Source organism: Perna viridis, chromosome 7 (assembly GCF_037379345.1).
Source record: "Perna viridis isolate PV_CMFRI_1.1 ecotype Kerala chromosome 7, ASM3737934v1, whole genome shotgun sequence".
In the NCBI taxonomy this organism is placed as follows: domain Eukaryota; kingdom Metazoa; phylum Mollusca; class Bivalvia; order Mytilida; family Mytilidae; genus Perna; species Perna viridis.
Genome location: NC_142451.1, coordinates 46,409,828 through 46,430,364, shown reverse-complemented (window position 1 = coordinate 46,430,364; position 20,537 = coordinate 46,409,828). Strand labels below are relative to the sequence as shown.

Below are 20,537 nucleotides of genomic sequence, written 5' to 3'. Positions count from 1 at the left end.
AGAGGTATATTTGAATATCATACTCAATTAACTGTGGTAGTTGAGAACTCTTTCAGGTCAGTTGGTACAATATCTGCTTAACATGATAGTGATTCTTCAGCTCTTTTCACAAAAAATTGTGAGAGTAAAATTAGTCGTAAGTTATGCATGATGTCATAAGTTACGACTTACAAATTTTACACTTTTTTTGTGGAAATGACTGTAGGGTTCTGCTTTCTGCTTGTAGTTTTGTTCATTGTGTCCAGTGCATCATGGAAATGCCGGGCGTCCCTCCATCCGTCCACGTTTTCCACACTTTTTTTTGGCATGCTTTTACCAAATAAGTTTGTTTTTGGTATGTGGCGTTATTATGAAGAGTTACAGCTTAAGTTTGACTTTGATTACGGTTGAATGATTTTTACAGGAGTTACAGCCCTTGGACTTAGAAAATTTCAGTGAATTTACAGTTTTCCGCACTTTTTTTTGTAATGCCCTCACCAATTGATTTTAAATTTTGTATATAGTCTAACTATGAGAAGTTACAGATTAAGTTAGACTTTGGTTATGGTTGATTGATTTTTATGGAAATTATGGCCCTTGGACTTAGAAAATTTCAGTGAATTTAAAATTTTCCTCACCTTTTTTTTTCATGAGGGACATTGGAACATTGTTCTTTTATATCTTGTTTTTTTAATGCATTGGTACTGAATTTTTTCAAGTACACCCCCCACCCCCCACTATAAAAAAGTTCATACATCATCATAACATGTACATGTATTTATATTAATTCATCTATTTGACATGTTTTATAGACAAACAGAACACCATTCCAATGTTTCCAGTATTACCAGCAAAATTTAAATGATGCTATAAACAAAAGGTAAGGCAAGCTTTCTTTTGAAATTGTACACACTCTTTACATACCAATGTATTTTTTATAATAAGAGCATTTTAGAAAATACAGGTGATAAATTGTTTAACCTGATTTGTTCAACTTGTCATAGTTTTTTTTTTGTCTTTTGTCTTTGGACTTGACATTTTATGAGCAACTTTTGTTTCTTTGTATGTATTATTTCAGTTACTTTATGTTCTTTGTTGCATTTGTCTATTTTCCATGTCTAGTCTTTGTCCCTGGATTACATTCTTTTGATTTTCGCTAAAATCTTGGTTCCCTTGATTACTCTTTCAAATGGAAATATTTCTAAACAAGACCTCTTCTTAAGTTCTTTGCTTTACTGTCATGGCATTTTTCTAAACTGAACGAAACCTTTAATCCAACAGTGGTTCACTTTTGTCAGGTTTAACTATATTGTAGCTTAATGTTTATCTGTTGTGTAAAAAAGCAAATTAGATTTCTATTACTTTTGAAAGAAAATAAGAGTAGAGGTTAAATATGTACCTGTATTATCAGATCAAGCATTTGGAAGCAGGCTTAAATAAGATACAGTATTCATATCTTCAAATTTCAGGGAGTGGACAGAAAATGAGGATCAGGCACTCCTTGAGGTTGTGGATAGTTGTAGAATTGGCAAATCTACATCTTGGAATAATGGTAATGGAATGTTAATTCTTGCTCAGAAAATTATTTTGTAGAGTCAGTGAAATAAAGTAAAGTTTGTTCAGCAGTTCTAATGCTGGTTTTCCAGTACATCTATATATAAGGAACAGATCTATCTGATTAAAACCAAAACTAAATGAAGAATGCGAACAAAATTTCTTTGAAGAATGTTTTATAAAGAATGGCTACATATACATTTTTTACACTACCTTGTTTGATTTTGAAGAAGAAACAAGTTTAGGATTTTCAGAATCTAGAAACAGTTATGAAATCTGCCATTCTATGCTGATGATTAAAGTACATATGACATTTTAACCACTGGATAGTGATAAAATTTCTGTGAATTTTCATGTTATTTTACATTTTCCCAGGTTTCTACAGATTTCATGGGTGAAACCCATTCTCCTTCAGCCTACTGTGAAAGTACTTTAATTCATGGATAACAATTTTCATGGATAAGGAAAAAACCACGATTTCATGGATTCTTGAATTTGTAATTTTAAGGTTTTCACTATACACAATAATGGGAATTTCCTTTTCATTGGAAACCAAATTTCATGGATTGGCCTACCCACAAAACCCACAAAAAATTGTACCCAATGAACAACAGTACTTTCACAGTGTTCTTAATTTCAATTGTTTCTCCATCTGTTATGGTAAAATTAAGATTAGAACTTGCTTGATGAAGCTGTTATGTTAAAAATCTTAATTTTGTTTGAGTGGAGAAACAATATAAACCACTCAATACTGAAGAAGAATCTATATTAACTTTGAATAGATGATTAATAAATAATATACAAAGTGATATTATATTTTCAGTGGCCTATTACATTGAGGGGCGGAGTTCTACACAGTGCTCCATACGATGGTCACAAATCAATCCACTAGTCAAGCACGGCAAATGGACTACAGCAGAGGACATGGTATATACCATTATATTATTGCCCACTCTTCCCAAAATGCAAATGCATAAGAAAAATTTTCAAAATTTATTGGTAAAAAGTCATTTCTTGGCAAGCTCATATATCTAAGTTTTTTAGCCCCAATGCTGTAGTGTAACCATTTCTTAATTAAAAATAGAAAAAAAAATGTAAGTACAGCTCACCTAAAAATAGGCCTACATTTGGTTTGGGACTTTAATGGACCAAACAGTAGGGGGTGGACTTAACATGTGCTTTACTTTTGACAAAGAAATTAAATTTTTTTGTACAAATTTTCTGTTATTTTCAGAAACTACTTTCCTCTATCTACATCTATGGTGAGAAGTGGGACAAGGTGTCTGAAGCAGTTCCTGGGAGAACACCAGTACAGTGTCGTGAGAGATATCGGTCAGCCTTAGACCCTAAACTATTAGCACCAAGTGAATGGACATATGAAGAGGACAAGAAGCTACTTGAACTGGCAGATGAATTCAGAAAACCAGGTGTGTCACTATTATAATATAAAAGGTGTAGAATCAAGTTGTAATACATTTATTTTATTGTGTTTGTTGTGTGTGTGTCTGTTTTCCATGTCTGGTTTTTGTCCCTGGATTATGATTTCTACTAGAATCTTGGTTCCCTTCTTGGTACTCTTGATTACTCTTTTAAATAGATACCTGTACATGTTGTTGTGAAGTCAGCGAACTTTTAATGTGATGTTCCATGAATAAGAAAAATCTATTGGAACATAGCTGAATTGTAACATCATTGCTTGCTATCAACATTTTGTAAATGTACATTTGATGTGGTTCACTATAATACAAGTACTAAACACCAATTTCTTGCCGCCTACTCTAAACATGTACTAAACATGTATTAAGAATACTAATATTTGTAATTAAATTAGGGTGTAGTTAGTAACATGATATTTGAAGAAAATATTCCAATCAAAATTTATTTTATTGAACAAGTTTTCATACTTGTTAAAGATATGTATTTTCACCACAGAACTTGTTTTAAGTCTTATGTGTACTTATGTGTGTATGTTCTTACAAGAAACCGTTTTGTACAACACAAACTAAGATATCTGATATGTTATCAGTCCTTTGATTGGTTATTTCTATTCTGGGCAGGATAGGTTATTTACCATGGACAAACTTGGTACCATGACATCATTAATGTTGATTGGTCCACAGTGCACAATACAAATAATACCAAACTATATCAGGTTTTGATGAAGAGACAAATTTTGATTTTTACCTACATCGATTAGAAATTAAATTATAAGGATTGTAAATTTGTAATTTTTGACCAGGTTATTCTCACATAACCAACTTTTGGAGTTTACACTTGTTCATGAAGAGCTTTGTGGCTCACGAGTCGTAAAATCTGTTAAAGTTGGTTATTTCTCATAAACTGGTCAAAAACTAAAAACAATCCTTAATTAAATGATATAGATATATAGCACAACCAACTTTGGGGCAGCTTTGTTTATAAATTGCTTCAGGGTTCATGAAGCATAAACTGCCCTAAAGTTGTTTATTTGGCATAACTTAGTCAAATATTAAAAATAATCCTAAAGCAGTTGGTTGTGATTACCTTTTATTCTTTTTACACTAGTAACACTTCTGGTAGTTTGTCAGTCTGTTCACCTTTTCATCTTTCACACTTTTTGCTTTGTTTACAAAGAACAGCTAAGTCAAATATTTTCTGTTATAATTTTTTAGGTCAAGTTTCATAATGGTTTATATTACATTTACTGTTCAGAAATTATGGCCCTTATTTACTCTTCAAAAATGTTTAATTTGGGGGTATTTGTGATCATCATATCAACCTTCTTTGGCTAGAAAAACAGTTGTATTTATTTATTTGTAAGTCCACCTGGTTTCTGTATAGAAACATTAATTGATTGAATTAGTTTTTGTACACCACCACTCAAAGTTGCAAGGTGTGATACCCTCAGAAAAGTTGTGTGCCTGTTGTCTGTCCGTCCATTCCAGATAGTTTCCAGATGATAGTTTGAGAATTGATTAATGAATTTTCTTACTTTGTGAAATTACAGATTAAGTTCAATTTTCAGCAAAATTCAAAATGTAGTTTTTGAATTCAGTGGTTTTGAATTTTGCCACCTCCCTTTTTTCACCATTACTTGGCAGGGTATCATTTTATGTTCCATTAAAGCCTTGTTTTTGTATTCTAGAAAAATGTTCAAAATAAGGAATATTTGAACACCACTATATAATATTACTTTCCTCCTGTTTTAGTGAGGTGTGTGCAAATTGTCTGTTGTACTTGTTCTTTAAGTGTTCTTCGCATTGTTTTATCCATGGAATAAATCTTTGGTATTGCAACCTGTACTTCTTCCTTCTAGTATGCCAAAAGGGCACTTTTTATGCATATATCTTTAATGTTTTAGATGGAAAGATAAGTTGGGCAAGAGTGGCAGAAAATTTGACCGGAAGAACAGACAATAATGTTCTGTTTAGGCACAGAAAACTGATGCAGTGGAAAGAGAAATGTGAATGGCTGGACAAACAAGATGTAGGTACCCGTGCAATGTGATTGATATAAAAATGCTATGAAGTAGATAAGATATTCCATGAAGCAGAAAACTATTGCTTTGAAGCAGTTGAAAGAGACAAATATAGGGATTTTTGATCTGTTGAAAAACATGGCAGCAGTTACTTAAAATAGAATGTAGGGGTCAGACAGAATTTTTTCACATATGTCTCCAAAATCGTTAGGTTTAACCAAATTTTGATAAGGTAAAAGTGTTCAGCATGATGAGATCTATCTCTGGTCAAACCTTCGTTTTCATCTGTTAAGCCATGTTGGAGTTATTGCCCTTTTATTGACGCTTTTTCCCTATTTTTAATGTTATTTCTTTCAAAAATCTACTCTTCTGAAACTACTTGACCATTCAGAACCAATCTTGGTAGGAATGTTTCTTAGTGTGTTCAGCATGGAACTCATGTTTGATCTGTCAACAAACATGGCCACTGTTACTAAAAATAGAACATAGGGTGTCAGACAGACGTTTTTTGTATAAATCTCCAATACTGATATGTGTAGCAGAATTCTGTCAATTGCAGAAATGATCTTCATTATTTGACTTACTAAAGTCTACATTGTGTCAAAGTTGTTCGATGACGCCTTGTTAGAGTTATTGCCCTTGAAAGGTGAAAAATGTTGTTTTGCAGTTCAACCAATATCTTGAAAACTACGATTGATAGAAAGAAACTTTCAGCCGGTGAAATGATCGTTTTGATAAGGCCTACAAAAATGTTTGGAGATCAAAGTTGTTGGACAACTCCTTGTTAGAGCTATTGCCCTTGAAAGGCAAAAATTTAAGCATTTTAGCGACTCAGGTTCCTGGGAGCCTTTTGTTCAACATTTTTGTCCCCTATTTTTAATGTTATTTCATTTAAAAATCTTCCTCTCTGAAACTTCAAGACCAATTAGAACCATACATGGTGTAAATGTTCCTAAGGGTATTCTGCATAGATCTAATATGGGGATTTTTGATCCATCAAAAAAAAATGGTCTCTTTTACTAATAATAGAAAAAAGGGATCAGTCAGAAGTTTTTCTCATATATCTCCAAAACCATTAGGTTTAGCCAAATATTTTCCATCACTAAAATGATCATTGTTATAAGGCCCACTAAAGTCTGCCTTGGATCAAAGTTGTCAGACAACTCCATGTTAGAGTACAGACATTTTTATTGCTGAAATGATACTTGTGATAAGGCTTACTAAAGTCTGCAGGGATCCAAATTATTGTCCTTGAAAGGCGAAAAATAATGTTTTTAGCAGTTTTCAGCCAATATCTTATAACTATAATAGATAGAAAGAAACTTTCAATTGATGAAATGATCCTTATGATAAGTCCTCCCAAAGTATTTTTTAGTCAAAATTGTCAAACAACTCCTTGTTAGAGTTATTGCCCTTGAAAGGCAAACATTTAACCAGTTGAGTGATTCAGGCTCCTGGGAGCCTCTTTTTTTTTGTTTTTTTTTAAAGACATTCAGTTGCAGTAATCCAATATGCAGTGCCTTCAACAACCCTGAATCTATTTATGTTGGCAAATGAAAGTGGCTTGGAAAATAGTTTTGGGCCTGAACAGAATTGCATTGTATTACTTAAACTCAGAAGATTGCATCACTTTAAAAAATGTTAGACCAATGTGTTAAAAACAAGTCTTGTTTTTTTGTTTTTGACTGTCTTTTTGTGACAGTGGGTAATAAAGAGGAGACATGAGTTTAGGTGATGGTTTTCTTTTCACATTTACAAACTTGAATGCACATGTACCAGTACATATATGGTACATTTGTATTTATATAAATATAATCTCATAATTAAAATAAAATTGCACTTTTGAATCTACAAATCATAAGTTTTTTTTAGTATATTTGTACTATGTAGGTTTTATTAATAGGTCCTGATAAAAAATAAACCATAACAGTTTTTTTTTAAAGGGAATAGGAACCCCAAAAGAGTTTTATTCTAATTTAATACTATCTATGTAAACATGCATAAAAATCTGTGTCATTAATTTCAAAGCCTCACTAATTAGTCTGATACCTGAGTTTAAATTATACTACACTTTTATAGCTTGCTTATGGCAAAAACAGATGTTTTTTGTTTTGTTTTTGATTCAATTGAATGGTCTTTAAAATTTATACAAACATATGATTGAGTATTTAATGAGTAATGTGTAGACCAAATTACATTACATTAGCACTGTCAATGACATAAGTATATGCCTTTTTGTCCGACTATTATCTTGTGTATATTTCATTTAACAGAAATGTAAACTTAACTTGCATGTAAAATAGATTTTCACAACCACTTTCATCTTTTTTCATTTGTGACAAACTATACACTCTTCACAGTTTTAGGGTTGTTTATTTAATACTACATCAGATAAAGTACCACATAAAATTTAGAGACTGGCTATTGTAAGGTGATTCATGGTGTAGAATAACCCGCGGAACCAACAATGCTTTTGTTGGTCTACATATGCTATATTTTTATGTGACAATAGTCCTTTCTGTATTTACATCTGTACTTTCAGTAAATTACACTTTAACCTCCCACTAAAATCAACCAAATTGAAACCAAATCAAAAACGATAACTTGCTGTGTGCTAATTTCATGTACAATCTATATAAATTTTACCTCAAAAGCACAAACTCCAAATGAAAAACGAAGACTGGTTATGTGATCTAGAACGGTTTCTGAACGAGAAATAAAACTGAGTTCGGTGGGTTTTTGACATGCATGAATCACCTTCTGCCTGATTTTTATAAAAGGCTTAAGTACAGTATAGGAAAATGAACTTTAGATTCATCTTGTATTGTGTAAAGACTATCAATATACCCCATGTGTTGAGAAAGGGTTCCTATTCTTTTTAAAGATTAGTTGATCTTTTTTAATAGACCAGGTCCAAAGAGGAGCTTGGATACCTAAATATAGAGAAGTTAGCTACTGAATCTAAAAGAAAGAATATCAAAAGGATGAATGTCGATCTTGGTGACGAGGTTGGTAGACAAATAATTATAGTGTAGGCTAAAAACCACTAATTCCACTTTCCATAGGCTTCTATGCTAATTTCACAATATTCAATGGCTTCTCTGGACTTTACCTTAACTTTAACCTGCAGAGGACTATATATCAGCATGATTCTACATATGTCAGCTCACAATCCTCAGAATGACATGTGGGGTTAGCAGACTTGCAGTGCAGTACTGGTCACCGGAAGTGAAGGGTCTATAAATAGCATGGGAAATCCCAGTGTTTTCACAAGATAGGGGTATATTTAAAAATCATTATGGAGATTAGGCTTCACATCACAAGAAGCAAAATGCACCTATAAAATGTACAGAAATGTTTTTCCTTTCAGAAACTGTTTAATTTTTTTAAATAAGATGAGAACTTTTTTCACAGCACTATGAGGAACAGGGGTAATTTCTGTGTAGGACTATTTTTGCGTACGTTCCAAATGCTCATTGGTTGAATTGGTGGTCTGTAACCTGTATTAGATTAACCTTCTGTTAAAATTAGACAGCTATTAATAGAAAAATATGCATGAGCATTGAATACAGATTTGTGTAAGAATTATGCAGGTAATTTTTATATGAATTTCAAATTTTATTCAAAATAGTGTACAAACCAGTTGTTATGTCCATAATGAATTGTAAGTCCCTATGCTTAAGTGTGTCAAAAACTTAATTTTAATATGGTATCAACACTTGCTCCAACTGTTCAGGGTTCAACCATGGCAGACATGTCATGTTGCTCTCTGCGACACTTTTTATTTGAAGTTAAGACAGGTGTTGGTTCAGAATGGTTCAAAATGCATTGAAACTGATCTAAAGGTACCTCAGAAGATTTCTAGTGTAGACAGATTAAAAATATGCTTTGAAATTGATCTAAAGGTATCTCAGAAGACTTCTAGTTTAGGCTGGTTACCTGTTTGATCATAGTTTAGATTAAACAGTTTTTATTGTATAACTCATCTTGTAACTTGAGGATAATGACATTTGTGTTTATGTGACTAATCAAGTCTTTATTTATCTGTAGGTTAGTCATCTGTCGGCTAGACAGAGGAAAAATGAAGAGGATTATGCCAGATTGAAGAAAGAGCTGAGAAAGTTACCTTTGTGTGAATATAGATTTGACTATGTTAAACAACTGAGGGACAAGAGGGAGGGTAGGTATAAGGCTAAAAATCTTTACTGTAGAGGATGTCAAACAACTGAGGGTCAAGAGAGAGGGTAGGTATATGGCTAAAAATCTGTACTGTAGAGGATGTCAAACAACTGAGGGACAAGAGGGAGGGTGGTTTATATGGCTAAAAAATCTGTACTGTAGAAGATGTTAAACAACTGAGGGACAAGAGGGAGGGTAGGTATAAGGCTAAAAATCTGTACTGTAGAGGATGTCAAACTGAGGGACAAGAGGGAGGGTAGGTATATGGCTAAAATCTGTACTGTAGAGGATGTCAAACAACTGAGGGTCAAGAGAGAGGGTAGGTATATGGCTAAAAATCTGTACTGTAGAGCATGTCAAACAACTGAGGGACAAGAGGGAGGGTGGATATATGGCTAAAAAATCAGTACTGTAGAGGATGTTAAACAATGGAGGGACAAGAGGGAGGGTATAAGGCTAAAAATCTGTACCGTAGAGGATGTTAAACAACTTGGATTTGTTTACGTATTTTTGTCTCTATATGTTTAATGAACATACTGAAATATATTAATGAGTATCAATATTGCAGTATAATAATGAGATGTATTAATTTTCGAGAAATGATGTTTGAGCAGGTCTTTGTCATTTGTTTTTGTTTCCTGTGGAAAATTGTTACACAAAGAAAAAAAATATTTATGATAATTGTGATGCTATTCTTGATTTATAGGAAAAAGAGTTGTACCTCGACCTCCTTTGATGTATCGAACTACAAGAAAGGCTCCTTTTGATATTTGGGCGAGGAAAAAACACCTGAAAACCTTGCTTGAGAAACATCTCTCTCAGTTAAATATAACCAATGCTGAAGATAGAGTACTTATTCCAGAGAAAACTGCTGAGCAATTTAGTCCTTTCTCTATTTTGGTGAGTTGTCTACACAGGAAAAATTGCAATTTCAAGTTTTGCCCTACAAAGCATCTTCTTTTAATCTTAGAATTGAAGAATTTTAGAAGCCAGAGCAGCTCCTGGACTCAAATGAAATTTTACAGTTGCCTTATAACTATTTACAGGTTGTTTTTAATTTTTGACAAGTATTAGAAAGAAAGAAAACTTTGGGGCAGTTTACGTTTCATGAACCCAAAGTTGGTTATGCAAGCATAACTTGGTCAAAAATAAAAATAAAAAAACATTCCTTATAATTCAATTTGTAATTGATTCCAGTCAAATTGAAGGTTTGGTCCTTCACCAAAGTCTTATTTAGTTGGACTCTGAACTAATTAACATTATTATCATCCCAGAACCAAGTTAATCGCTGGAAAATCACGTATCTTGTCCGGAAGTGAAATAACCAATCAGATTTAAAATATTTTATTTTACTTTCAGAATCCTAAGCAAATGGCAAAGGTTGAACAAATGTTACAATACAAACTACCTTCAGAAATCTCTGTTAGAGATATGATAGATGTGACTAAAAGCAGAAGAACTTACACAACAGTCAAAGTTAAGGAAGATAAAAGGAAGAGAGTTGTTGCAGAAATTGAAGGGAAAATTAAAGAAATACTGCTGTTTAAATATTGCTACATAACAAAGTTCAGAAAACCTTCTGGAAGACCTAAAAAATTCTATATTTGTGAGTTTGTTAAATGTTACTGTGCGTGGATACCAATTTTCATGGATAAGGGATGAGTTCATGGATTCTTGAATTTGTGGTTTTGAGGTTTGCAGAATACACTTCAATGAAATCTCCTTTTCGTTAGTAACCAGATTTTGTGGTTTGGCCTACCCACCAAAACCACAATTCATAGGATTGGTTTATATGGTGTTCTGTTGTTCTTGAAGTGTTTCATTTTATTAATAATCAATATTGACATTTCTACCTTCATAACCAATGTAAACAAGATGGAGAGGATATAGCATGACACAAATATACCATTAATATATGAAAGAGGTTATGAAAAGTTAAGTGCTTCTCCCACTAAGAATCAGGCAAAATTTATATAAGGTGTGGCACATGAAGAAAAAAAAAACACAGAGATTTTATTGCATTAACCAATTAATTATACCTAATAACCACCAGAAATGACTATCAAAGTGTTTGTAAAATTTGCCTTTTTAAGATATTGATAGGTCAAATTTAGTTGAAATGCTTTGCGGAAAAATGGTGTGAAAATTTTCCTGCACTCTTTCTCTATATAAGCTGTCAAAAAATATCTACTGCACAGATCTGCTTCAGGATAAACTTGAATAGCTTTTGGTTGTTTTCTAGATGTACTGAATATATTTTAGGCAAAAATGACTAGATGGGGGAAAATGATGTGCCACCCGTTGCCTGATTCTTACACAGAATGGTACTTACTTAATGTCTTGATTTCACACAAAAAAATCATAAGTGTGAAATTGGTTGTAAGTGTATGACGTCACAATACTAATTCCTCTTACAACATCATTACTTACAACTATTTTAACAGTAAAAACATTTTGTGAAATTGAGACTTTATCTCAACTTAGCAATGTTACAAGGATTTAACACCTTTTGAGAGTTGGTGTATAAACTGAACTAAGTCCCACACAAATATATCATCATATCCTTTAGATTTTTTGCGATCTTACCTCAAATTACAGTATGATATTTTTCAAAACAAATATTCAAGAAAATTTTATTTTCACTTTACCGGTATTACCACTGAAATATCAAAAATAAAACTGTCACGAAAATTTCAGTGTACAGTATTCAGATGTCAACATAGTATCTCAGTGTTTCTATTCTGTTCATTGCATTAATTTATTTTGTTTTCCTAGTTATATCCTGTTGTAATTAGTTCAAATACCTTGGTTAAGGGTCTTGAGAAATAAAATCTTGAAAAACTTGAAATCTAAGGTACAATTTGCTCCAACTTGATACTTGACTGGCGTTAGTGGTGTATGCCATGCTAAACTGCAAAAAATAAATATAAGACCAAGCCAAATAATACTGGACATATCCTTCATTCTGACTTACCTAGACAGTCACTTGTGTTTTCTAGGAGACATCCGTGTTTAATGCGAGAGAAGCAACCATTTTATTATAGAGGTTGGGAATGGAATTTCCTGAACTTAACCTCAAGTAGTGTGTCAGAATTAATATTAATTTTAATCTTTGCCCATTTACTGTTATTTAACACTTTTATTTCAATGCAGTGTCTAAAAGTTGCTTTATTTAATGGACTTTTATATCAATTGTGAATGGTTGTTGAAAATGAGAGTAGTTTTGAAGAATTTGATGTCGTTTTAAAGGTTCTTATTTTATAATTTGGAAACACAGCTAATTTGTGTAGGACAAAAATTATCCACTGGCTTACTGTAGTCATAGATGTGATTTATCCTTGGATTTGCAGTTTTACATGTATATAAATTCTTATTTTGCTGTTTCAATTTTGTTATTTTACTGTTTATTTACTACTGATTTTGTCGATTTTTGCTTTCCTGTTGTTATCTCTGTCTAGTATAATCTCTTCAAGGTATCCTGTAAATATTAGACCAGGGTCTTGAATTCTTTCTTTTATTGATCCTCAAATTATATTTTTCTTCCTAAACCAAATCATGCAAATTAAATTGATATAACTTTAAATGTTGTATGATTTTTTTCAGTTTATCCCAATGGAAGAAAGCCAAAATATTTTGATGCTGAAAACCCTGTCCAACTAAGCACAGTAACATCTACTTTACTTTTCAATGTAAGTACAAATGTATATTATTATATAAGTTTGTAATTTTATGAAATAATGTAAATTTTTCTGGGTGCCCAATTTGCCATTTGCCCTTTGAATTATAGTAATAAATGTTCACTGTTTTTTTATTTTCACATCCAATGATATGTTTTATGGAAGATTACTGTGAAATATCTAGACCCAAATTTGGCCAGTTTTTAGTTCACCTGGCCAAAGGCCAAGTGAGCTATTGCCATCACTTGGCGTCCGTCGTCATAGTTTATTGTCGTCGTCGTTAACAATTATACAAAACTCTTCTCCTCTGAAACTACTTGACTAGTTGGAACCAAAATTGATATGAATGTTCCTTTGGGTAGCCTGCATAGAACTGATATGGGGATTTTTTAATTGTCGAAAAAGATGGCCGCCGTTACTAAAAATAGAACACAGGGTCAGACAGTAGTTTTTCGCATATATCTCCAAAACCGTTAGGTTTAGCTAAATTCTGATGGGGATAAAAGTGTTCAGCATGATGACATCTAGCTGTGGTCAAATTTTCATTTTAATCCATTAAGCCATGTTGGAGTTATTGCCCTTTTCAACGTATTTTACTATTTTTAATGTTATTTCTTTCAAAAGTCTTCTCCTCTGACACTACTTTACCAATTAAAACCAAACTTGGTACAAATATTCTTAGGGGTATCTTGCATAGAACTGATGTGGGAATTTTTGATTCGTCAAGAAACACAACTGCCATTACTAAAAATAGAACATAGGTGTCAGACAACTCCTTATAAGAGTTACTGCCCTTGAAAGGGGAAAAATGATGTTTTTTTTTTTTACAGTTTTCAGCCAATATCTTGAAATCTATGATAGATAGAAAGAAATTTTCAATTGCTGAAATGATCCTTATGATAATCCTACCAAAGTCTTCTTGAGTCGAAATTGTTGGACAACTTCTTGTTAAATTTACTGCCCTTGAACAATTTCAACCAGGTGAGCTTTTCAGGCTCCTGGGAGCCACTTGTTATTTTTTCGTGTTTCCTTGAACCTCACAAATATAACGAAAGTTAGAACCTTGCAACCATTTCCTGCTGTATGGTAAAGTGACTTTAAATGTTAATTGGTGTATCCACTGAGTATAAATGTTATTTGGTGTATCCACTGAGTATAAATGTTAATTGGTGTATCCACTGAGTATAAATGTTAATTGGTGTATCCACTGAGTATAAATTTTATTATGTTTTTAAAGTGTTCACTTTGATTGTGATTTTGATTGGAGCATTTATATAAAGCCTTAACATCACAATAAAAAATGGAAATAAACTCTCTAAAAGGAGTAATCAAGGGAACCAAGATTTTAGTGAAAATCAAAAGAGTGTAATCCAGGGGCAAAGACCAGTCATGTAAAACAGACATACACAACAGAGAACATAAAATGACCAAAATAAGACATACAAAGTAGCAAAAGCACCAAAAACTGTGAGCACGGCCAGGTGCACTGGTAGGGTAAGCATACTCTGCTTTTGGATCAGGTGCAAGAAAATTGTATTTTTTTGCAAGTTGTTCTGGTATGGAGTACTAGTAAGTCAGGTGTGTGATAATTTAACAACAAAATGATTAAAAAGAGTTAACTGCTACATGTAATAAAAAAGTCAAGAAAAGTCCAAATGTCTACTTTTGAAAATTTTAACATTTTTTTCAATGATTTAAGCATATTTAGTGCTCTTAGTAAAACTATATCTATTGGAATACTACTAGATACTTCACTCTACTTTGTATTACAAGCATTACAAGTTCAGAGGTTTTTTTTAGGCACTGGAAGTTGATGGAAAGAAAGTGATAGAAGCCTACAATAAACTGCCAAAGAAAAGTAGAATGCAACTTAAATCTCTCTATGATCTATTGTGCAGATGCTTCCCTCATTTAGCTTCCATCCCTGTGGTCATAAGTGAGCCCTCTGTTGGGGCTTCAAGCTCTCAATCTGTACCTATGATTACAGCTGGTTCTTCTTCTAGGTCTTTAAATGCTTCATCTGCTTCCACCTCTGTTGAAAATGAGGAGGGAAGAAAAAGCTGGATGATTCCAGTGGGACAGCCAAGAAAGAAAAGGGGAAGATTAACTAAGGCAGAACTATTAGAGGAAACAAAGACTAAAAGGCCTGACAACGAAATGAGTGAAATTGTCAATACTATTATACAGAAAACAAGAAGACAAGTTTCTGGTCAGGGAAAGACCTGGTCGTCAAAATCACATCCAGCCAGTCATGTTAAAGATTTAACAGTGATTGGTACTTCTGGAGAACCACTTTCAACAACATCTTTAACAGGAGTTAATGGAGCTGAGTTGGGAATCAGGAAAAATTCAGCAGGGAGTGAGAAAGATGAGACTCCTTCAAAACAAAAACGGAAGGCAAGTGAACCTTTTCAGACTGAGGTTGTCACTGAGAAAGTGTCAAAACTCTCTACTTCAGATGGCAAATCAGGTGATGAAGATAAATGTCATAATGAAAATCCTGTTGATAAGGGCAGACAACATAGGGCTGTGCTAGGTCATAACATTGTTGATAATACAGTATTAACTTCCATAACAGAAGTAACAAGAAATGAAGAACAAGCTGCTATGTCAGATTTGTACTCTTCAGAAAGGAGGGAGTCATCTCAAAAACATAGAAAAAAGTCTTTTACACTTTCAGAAACTGAAGCTGCAGAAATAGCCAAGGCAAAACTAGTCAAAAGTATTGCTGCAAAACGAAACTCTGCTGATAGCAATAATACAGGATCTACTTTACAAACTATAAGAAATGCTGAAGGACCAACTCCTGCCAAAATACAGAAAACATTAGAGTCTACAGATAAACAACCATTATCATTACCTATATCACCACCAGACAAAAACTTACCGACAATAGTCCCATTAAGCACAAAGAATTTGCCAGGTGGCCCGGTTCCTACAGCCTTAGTTGTGAATGCTGGTACTGTTAAGTTAAAACCAGGTCAACAAATTGTACAAGTAGTCAAATCTAACTTGACTGGTGCAAACGTGCTGAAACCTGGTCAGGAATTACAGCAGAAAAATCCAAAGGTGATTGTATTGAAACAGACGCCAAGAGCAGCAGCACCAAATAAGTTTCCCATCTTGCCCCCATGTGTTACAACTATGCGTGGATATGAAGAGCTTCTAATACAGAAAAACATGCTCAAATCTCGTGCTGCTGAGCTTTACAATCCATATTTCTATTGTGAGAAAGATGCTGTTCTTAGTAAACGTGTGAAGCCTGTTATACAGGCAAGGAATATAACATCAAGACTGAACTTGGACACCAAACTTGACAGACTTGAAGAGGTTGATGCTAAGAGAATAAATTCCTTCCTAGATGCAAAACATCCTCGTAATTATGGTCCATTTGTTACCCCAACTCACCCACGTAAAGATTTATTGAAGGATTTCAGGGATACAGAAGAATTTGTCAAGTTAAAGAAGCGATTTGATGCATTGTTTTTGTGGCCAGCCTTCTTGGCTCTATTACGGCCTGATAGTGAGAACTTTTTTGACAAACAGGCTGAACAAGAGAAATTGGTCACATTTGATGAGTTCATGGTTGATTCAGATAATGATATTATCATGCCAAAGAAAAAAACAAACCAACAGAAAAAGCAGAAAGAGAAGTGAGTACTATTGATTATCAAAATGCTGATAATTATGTTCCCTAATTTTTGCCCTATCCTTCCATCCATCTGTTCTTAACTCTTTTGTTCGTGCAACTCCTCAGGAAATACCGCATTAAATTTCATAAAACTTTTGTTGTTATTTTTATGCATGAAGTCCATAAATTCAAAACTCTACTGGCCAATGAAACTTCAACAAACCATGAAAATGTATATTAGCAAATCACAGACTCATTTGAAAATATATTTGGAAGGTTGATTGGCAAAGGAAATCCCACTAGAAAAAGGGGATTACCATTGCCTGGCCATGTTTCAATTATCTCTCTACACAAGAGCCAGTGAGTGGCTCGTAAGAGTATACCAATAGCATAATGTAAATATAAAATGTTGCCTGAAGGGCAAATTTAGGTAATGTAAACATTTTATTTTCACAGATTCTGTCAAGTTAACATATTTGCTGGTATCAGCTTTTTGTGGTTTTTAAAATGTTAGGCATTTTATATTGGTAAAAACCTTTTTTGCAGTATCTATTTTGATGAATATTTGTCTATGGTGAAAATAGTGGAAATTAGTAAAAAGTGAAAATTAATACATTTGCAGTATTGAAATGCTCTATCAGTATCAATAGACCTTTGTATCATCAGTGAAAATTGAGCAGCAGCCCAACTGAATTGTATTACTTCAAATGACATAGTTGTTTGCTTCAATACCAGCAACTTTCCAGTTTTTTTTTTCAAATTTCATTCAAGCGTTTTCTTCTGAAGTAAAAAATGGAAGGATAATTATTTTATTCAGGAAAGAAAAAAGAACAAGTCAATACAGAATGAGACATTTTCAGAAGAAAAGAATAATATCTGAAAAGAGACGGATTGCTAAGCAAATGCAGATAAAAGCTATACAAGAGAAAGGCAGAGGTAATACATGTACATGTATATTAATAAAGCAGGTAAATCATTTAACAAGAAAGATAATACATGTAGTAGAGAAGTATTTTATCATCTTGTTTGCCAGTTCAGGCCAAGTTTTAAGAAACAGAATGAAGACAAATCGTAAACAAACAATAGATAAGAAATTAATAATTAATATCATGGGCTGTTATCTGTGTACATTGGCAATAAAAAGTAGACCTATTAATTATTCTATTCGGTCCCTACATGTAGGATCTAACAGCACTCCTTTCTACTTTTTGTTCATTTGACCTATTCAAAATCCTTAGGTTTTTCTTTATTTAAAAAAGGTTTTTCTCTTTTATATAAAGAATCCTCGGTTTTCTCTTTAAATAACGCTTTTACAATCATGACAGTTGAAATCATAATTGGCTTATCAGGAAAGTCATCTGAACAGACAGTTGAATAAAGTGTTGTTAGATCCTTCATGTAATGAACAATTGATAGGTCTAATTTTGATAAAGTTTATGTAATAAGTGCTCAAAATTTTTATTTCTAGAACTGAATGTGTATATCCATTAAGATACATTATCTTCTGTAGAAAAATTCAAAAAGCTAATTTTTTTTTATTTTTTGGATAACAAATAGCAATGATATTTCATTTTTTACACATTTTTAAGTAAGCAGAATCATACACATTGTGCATTCCAAATTGATTAAAGTACGTGTATGTTGATTTACAAAGTTTAACAGTGTACATATCCTTTAAATGCTTAAGTACTGAAAGTAATTGTCTCTATATTTTCTCATTATAACAGAAAGGATAAGAGCAGAAAGAAGAGCCAAAGCTGAGGAAATCAAATGTAAACAAATTCAGAAATGGGGTAGTCTGGTAGGAAGTCGTTCCAGTGAGAGAATATTTGACAAAGTAGAGGCAGAGAGGGAAGAAGAAACAGTTGGTGGTATTGCTAAGAGTAGCCTTAAAGTAAAAAGCTTGAATTTGATAGATAGAGTCATTCAGTACAAGAAAAAGGGCTCAAACATCAGACAGGCTGTGGCTAGGGCTTCAATGAAGAAAAAAAAGATGAAGCTTGATCTTGATGACACTGAATTGACAGATATGAATAAATGTATTGATAATGAGGACTTTACAGACATGAAACCATTTTCAACATTAAAGCGAATGAAATCAGCAACTGTGACTGGTGTTACTGATCCAGTTACTTCACAGCTCCAGGCTCCAGGATGCCCACCAGGGTATGTCATGGTCCCTGTAGTGATACCTCCTGGAGTAAATATACCCAGTAGTACCACAGGTGCATCACCATCAAAAGCTTTGCCCCCTGAGTTTCTACAGAGTCTCATGTTAATGCCACAGGCTTCTCCTGGAACATCATCAACCCCAGAACCTACCCAGCCATATCCTGTATTAATGTTAGCGAAAGGAGAGGGTTCTAATCTCTTACCAGTTTTCTCCCTCAGCAGTTCTGGGTCGCAATTACCTGTGACTAATAGTTCTGTGTCTACTACTGCACCATTAGTATCCTTGCTCTCATCACCTGGAGGAAGCAGAACACCATTGGTATCAATTATTCCACCTCCAGTTGCTAGTATGGTTTCTACAGCTCCATCAGAGGCTTCAATTACTGCAACTGTTGGATCTTCAGTTTCATTTGCCACAAATTACACTAAAATACCAGACAAGCTTTCACCAAAACCATCAACTCCTGCCAAAATGAAGATTTCACCAAAATCACCTGTTACTGCTTCAATTACATCATTATTAGGAAAAATAAAGAAATCCCCAGCAAGTACAGCTGCAACATATATTACCCCAACAACCTTTGGTAATCCTGGTGTTTCGCCTGTAGCACATGCATCCTCTACAGAAAACCTGTCGCTGATGCCATTCTTAACCATGAATCAAGATGGCACACCTGCTCTTTCAGCTTCATCAACTGAGACATTGCCTTCACAAGATGAGAAAGTTGTCAGAACTTCTACAAGTGTACCTAGTCAAATTCATGAACAAGTTCAAATTTCCTCCACAGTGTTAGTTGAAGACTCTGATATTCAGGAAAGTGACGATTCACCAGATATTGTCTGTGTTTCAGGAGAAGATAACTCTTCAGTATCACCAATCAAATCATGTAACAATACTGAAGATGATACATCTCATGTTTTTGTTGGGAGTGTTCCTGGTCAAGGTAATACTCCAATGTTAATATCTGTTCCCAAAGACAGCAACATGACTGTGAAAGAACTTATTCAAATGATGGGGAACCAGATGAATAAGGGAGATAATTGAAGAACCATTTCATAATGCAGAAAAGACATGGTTGTAGACTATTGTTAACATATTTTTTGCAGTCATTTTAGAAGAAAATTACTTTCATGTACAACATACATAATTCATGATGGTGATGTGGACATACTTCCTAATTCATCCAAAAGTATCCTGTGTGAAATTCTTTCAAATGGAAAAAAATATGAAGTTTGATCTGCAGATATGTTTAAATAGTTACTGGTGTCATTGTAAGACCTCAGGGAGTGTAATTTTTGTGATGTTACATCTTCCTTACAATGATTTGGCATCTATTCTATTTATATTTCTATGGTCTGTAACAAATTTTTTTTCTTGTGAAATCTTGTAATCCACGAGAACATTGAGGGAGAATCTGTTTCTCCCATGAAATCTGTAGAAAACTCTGAAATATGAAATGGTAGGAAAACTGTCCCAGAAATTTAATCACTGTCTGGTGGTTAAAAAGTCACATGCATTTTTTATCACTAGCTTAGAATGGGAGAAAAATGTATTATCGGTACTACTTAAATAAAAAGATTGTTGTAAGAGGAATAAGATATACCGGTAATTTATGTACCAGTAAATTTTTGTGTAGCTTGCTGTAAACTGACCTGATAATATGATTTCACTTAAGGGTGATTTCTTTATATGAGAAGACCATTATTTGATCTCTGCATTATTGGCTTTGTTCAGAAATTTTTCAATGGAATGTTGGAAAAATGAGGTTTTTGACAGGGTTTTCTGTCCTTGGAATGTTCATTTTCGGTGCATTTCAATGAAACTATAACTTAATCAACAAAATGATATGAAAAATCTTGTCTTTTTTCTTAAATCTGATGTTGCAAA

The 20,537-nt window shown here is 33.4% G+C and overlaps 1 protein-coding gene across 1 annotated transcript in view; it reads left to right on the top strand.

Annotated features, from left to right (window-relative positions):
• The window catches only part of LOC148612963 (uncharacterized), a 30,737-nt gene extending 10,899 nt beyond the window's left edge, over positions 1–19,838 (top strand). Inside the window, exons 10-22 of the mRNA XM_088594895.1 lie at positions 792–859; positions 1,449–1,531; positions 2,357–2,460; positions 2,768–2,960; positions 4,874–4,998; positions 7,897–7,998; positions 9,041–9,170; positions 9,876–10,069; positions 10,529–10,775; positions 12,773–12,858; positions 14,647–16,499; positions 17,295–17,413; positions 18,205–19,838. Of these exons, the coding sequence (XP_088451021.1) occupies positions 792–859; positions 1,449–1,531; positions 2,357–2,460; positions 2,768–2,960; positions 4,874–4,998; positions 7,897–7,998; positions 9,041–9,170; positions 9,876–10,069; positions 10,529–10,775; positions 12,773–12,858; positions 14,647–16,499; positions 17,295–17,413; positions 18,205–19,694 (4,794 nt within the window). The 3' untranslated portion in view covers positions 19,695–19,838. The remainder of the gene's footprint in view (positions 1–791; positions 860–1,448; positions 1,532–2,356; positions 2,461–2,767; positions 2,961–4,873; positions 4,999–7,896; positions 7,999–9,040; positions 9,171–9,875; positions 10,070–10,528; positions 10,776–12,772; positions 12,859–14,646; positions 16,500–17,294; positions 17,414–18,204) is intronic.
• Positions 19,839–20,537: the final 699 nt, after the last annotated feature.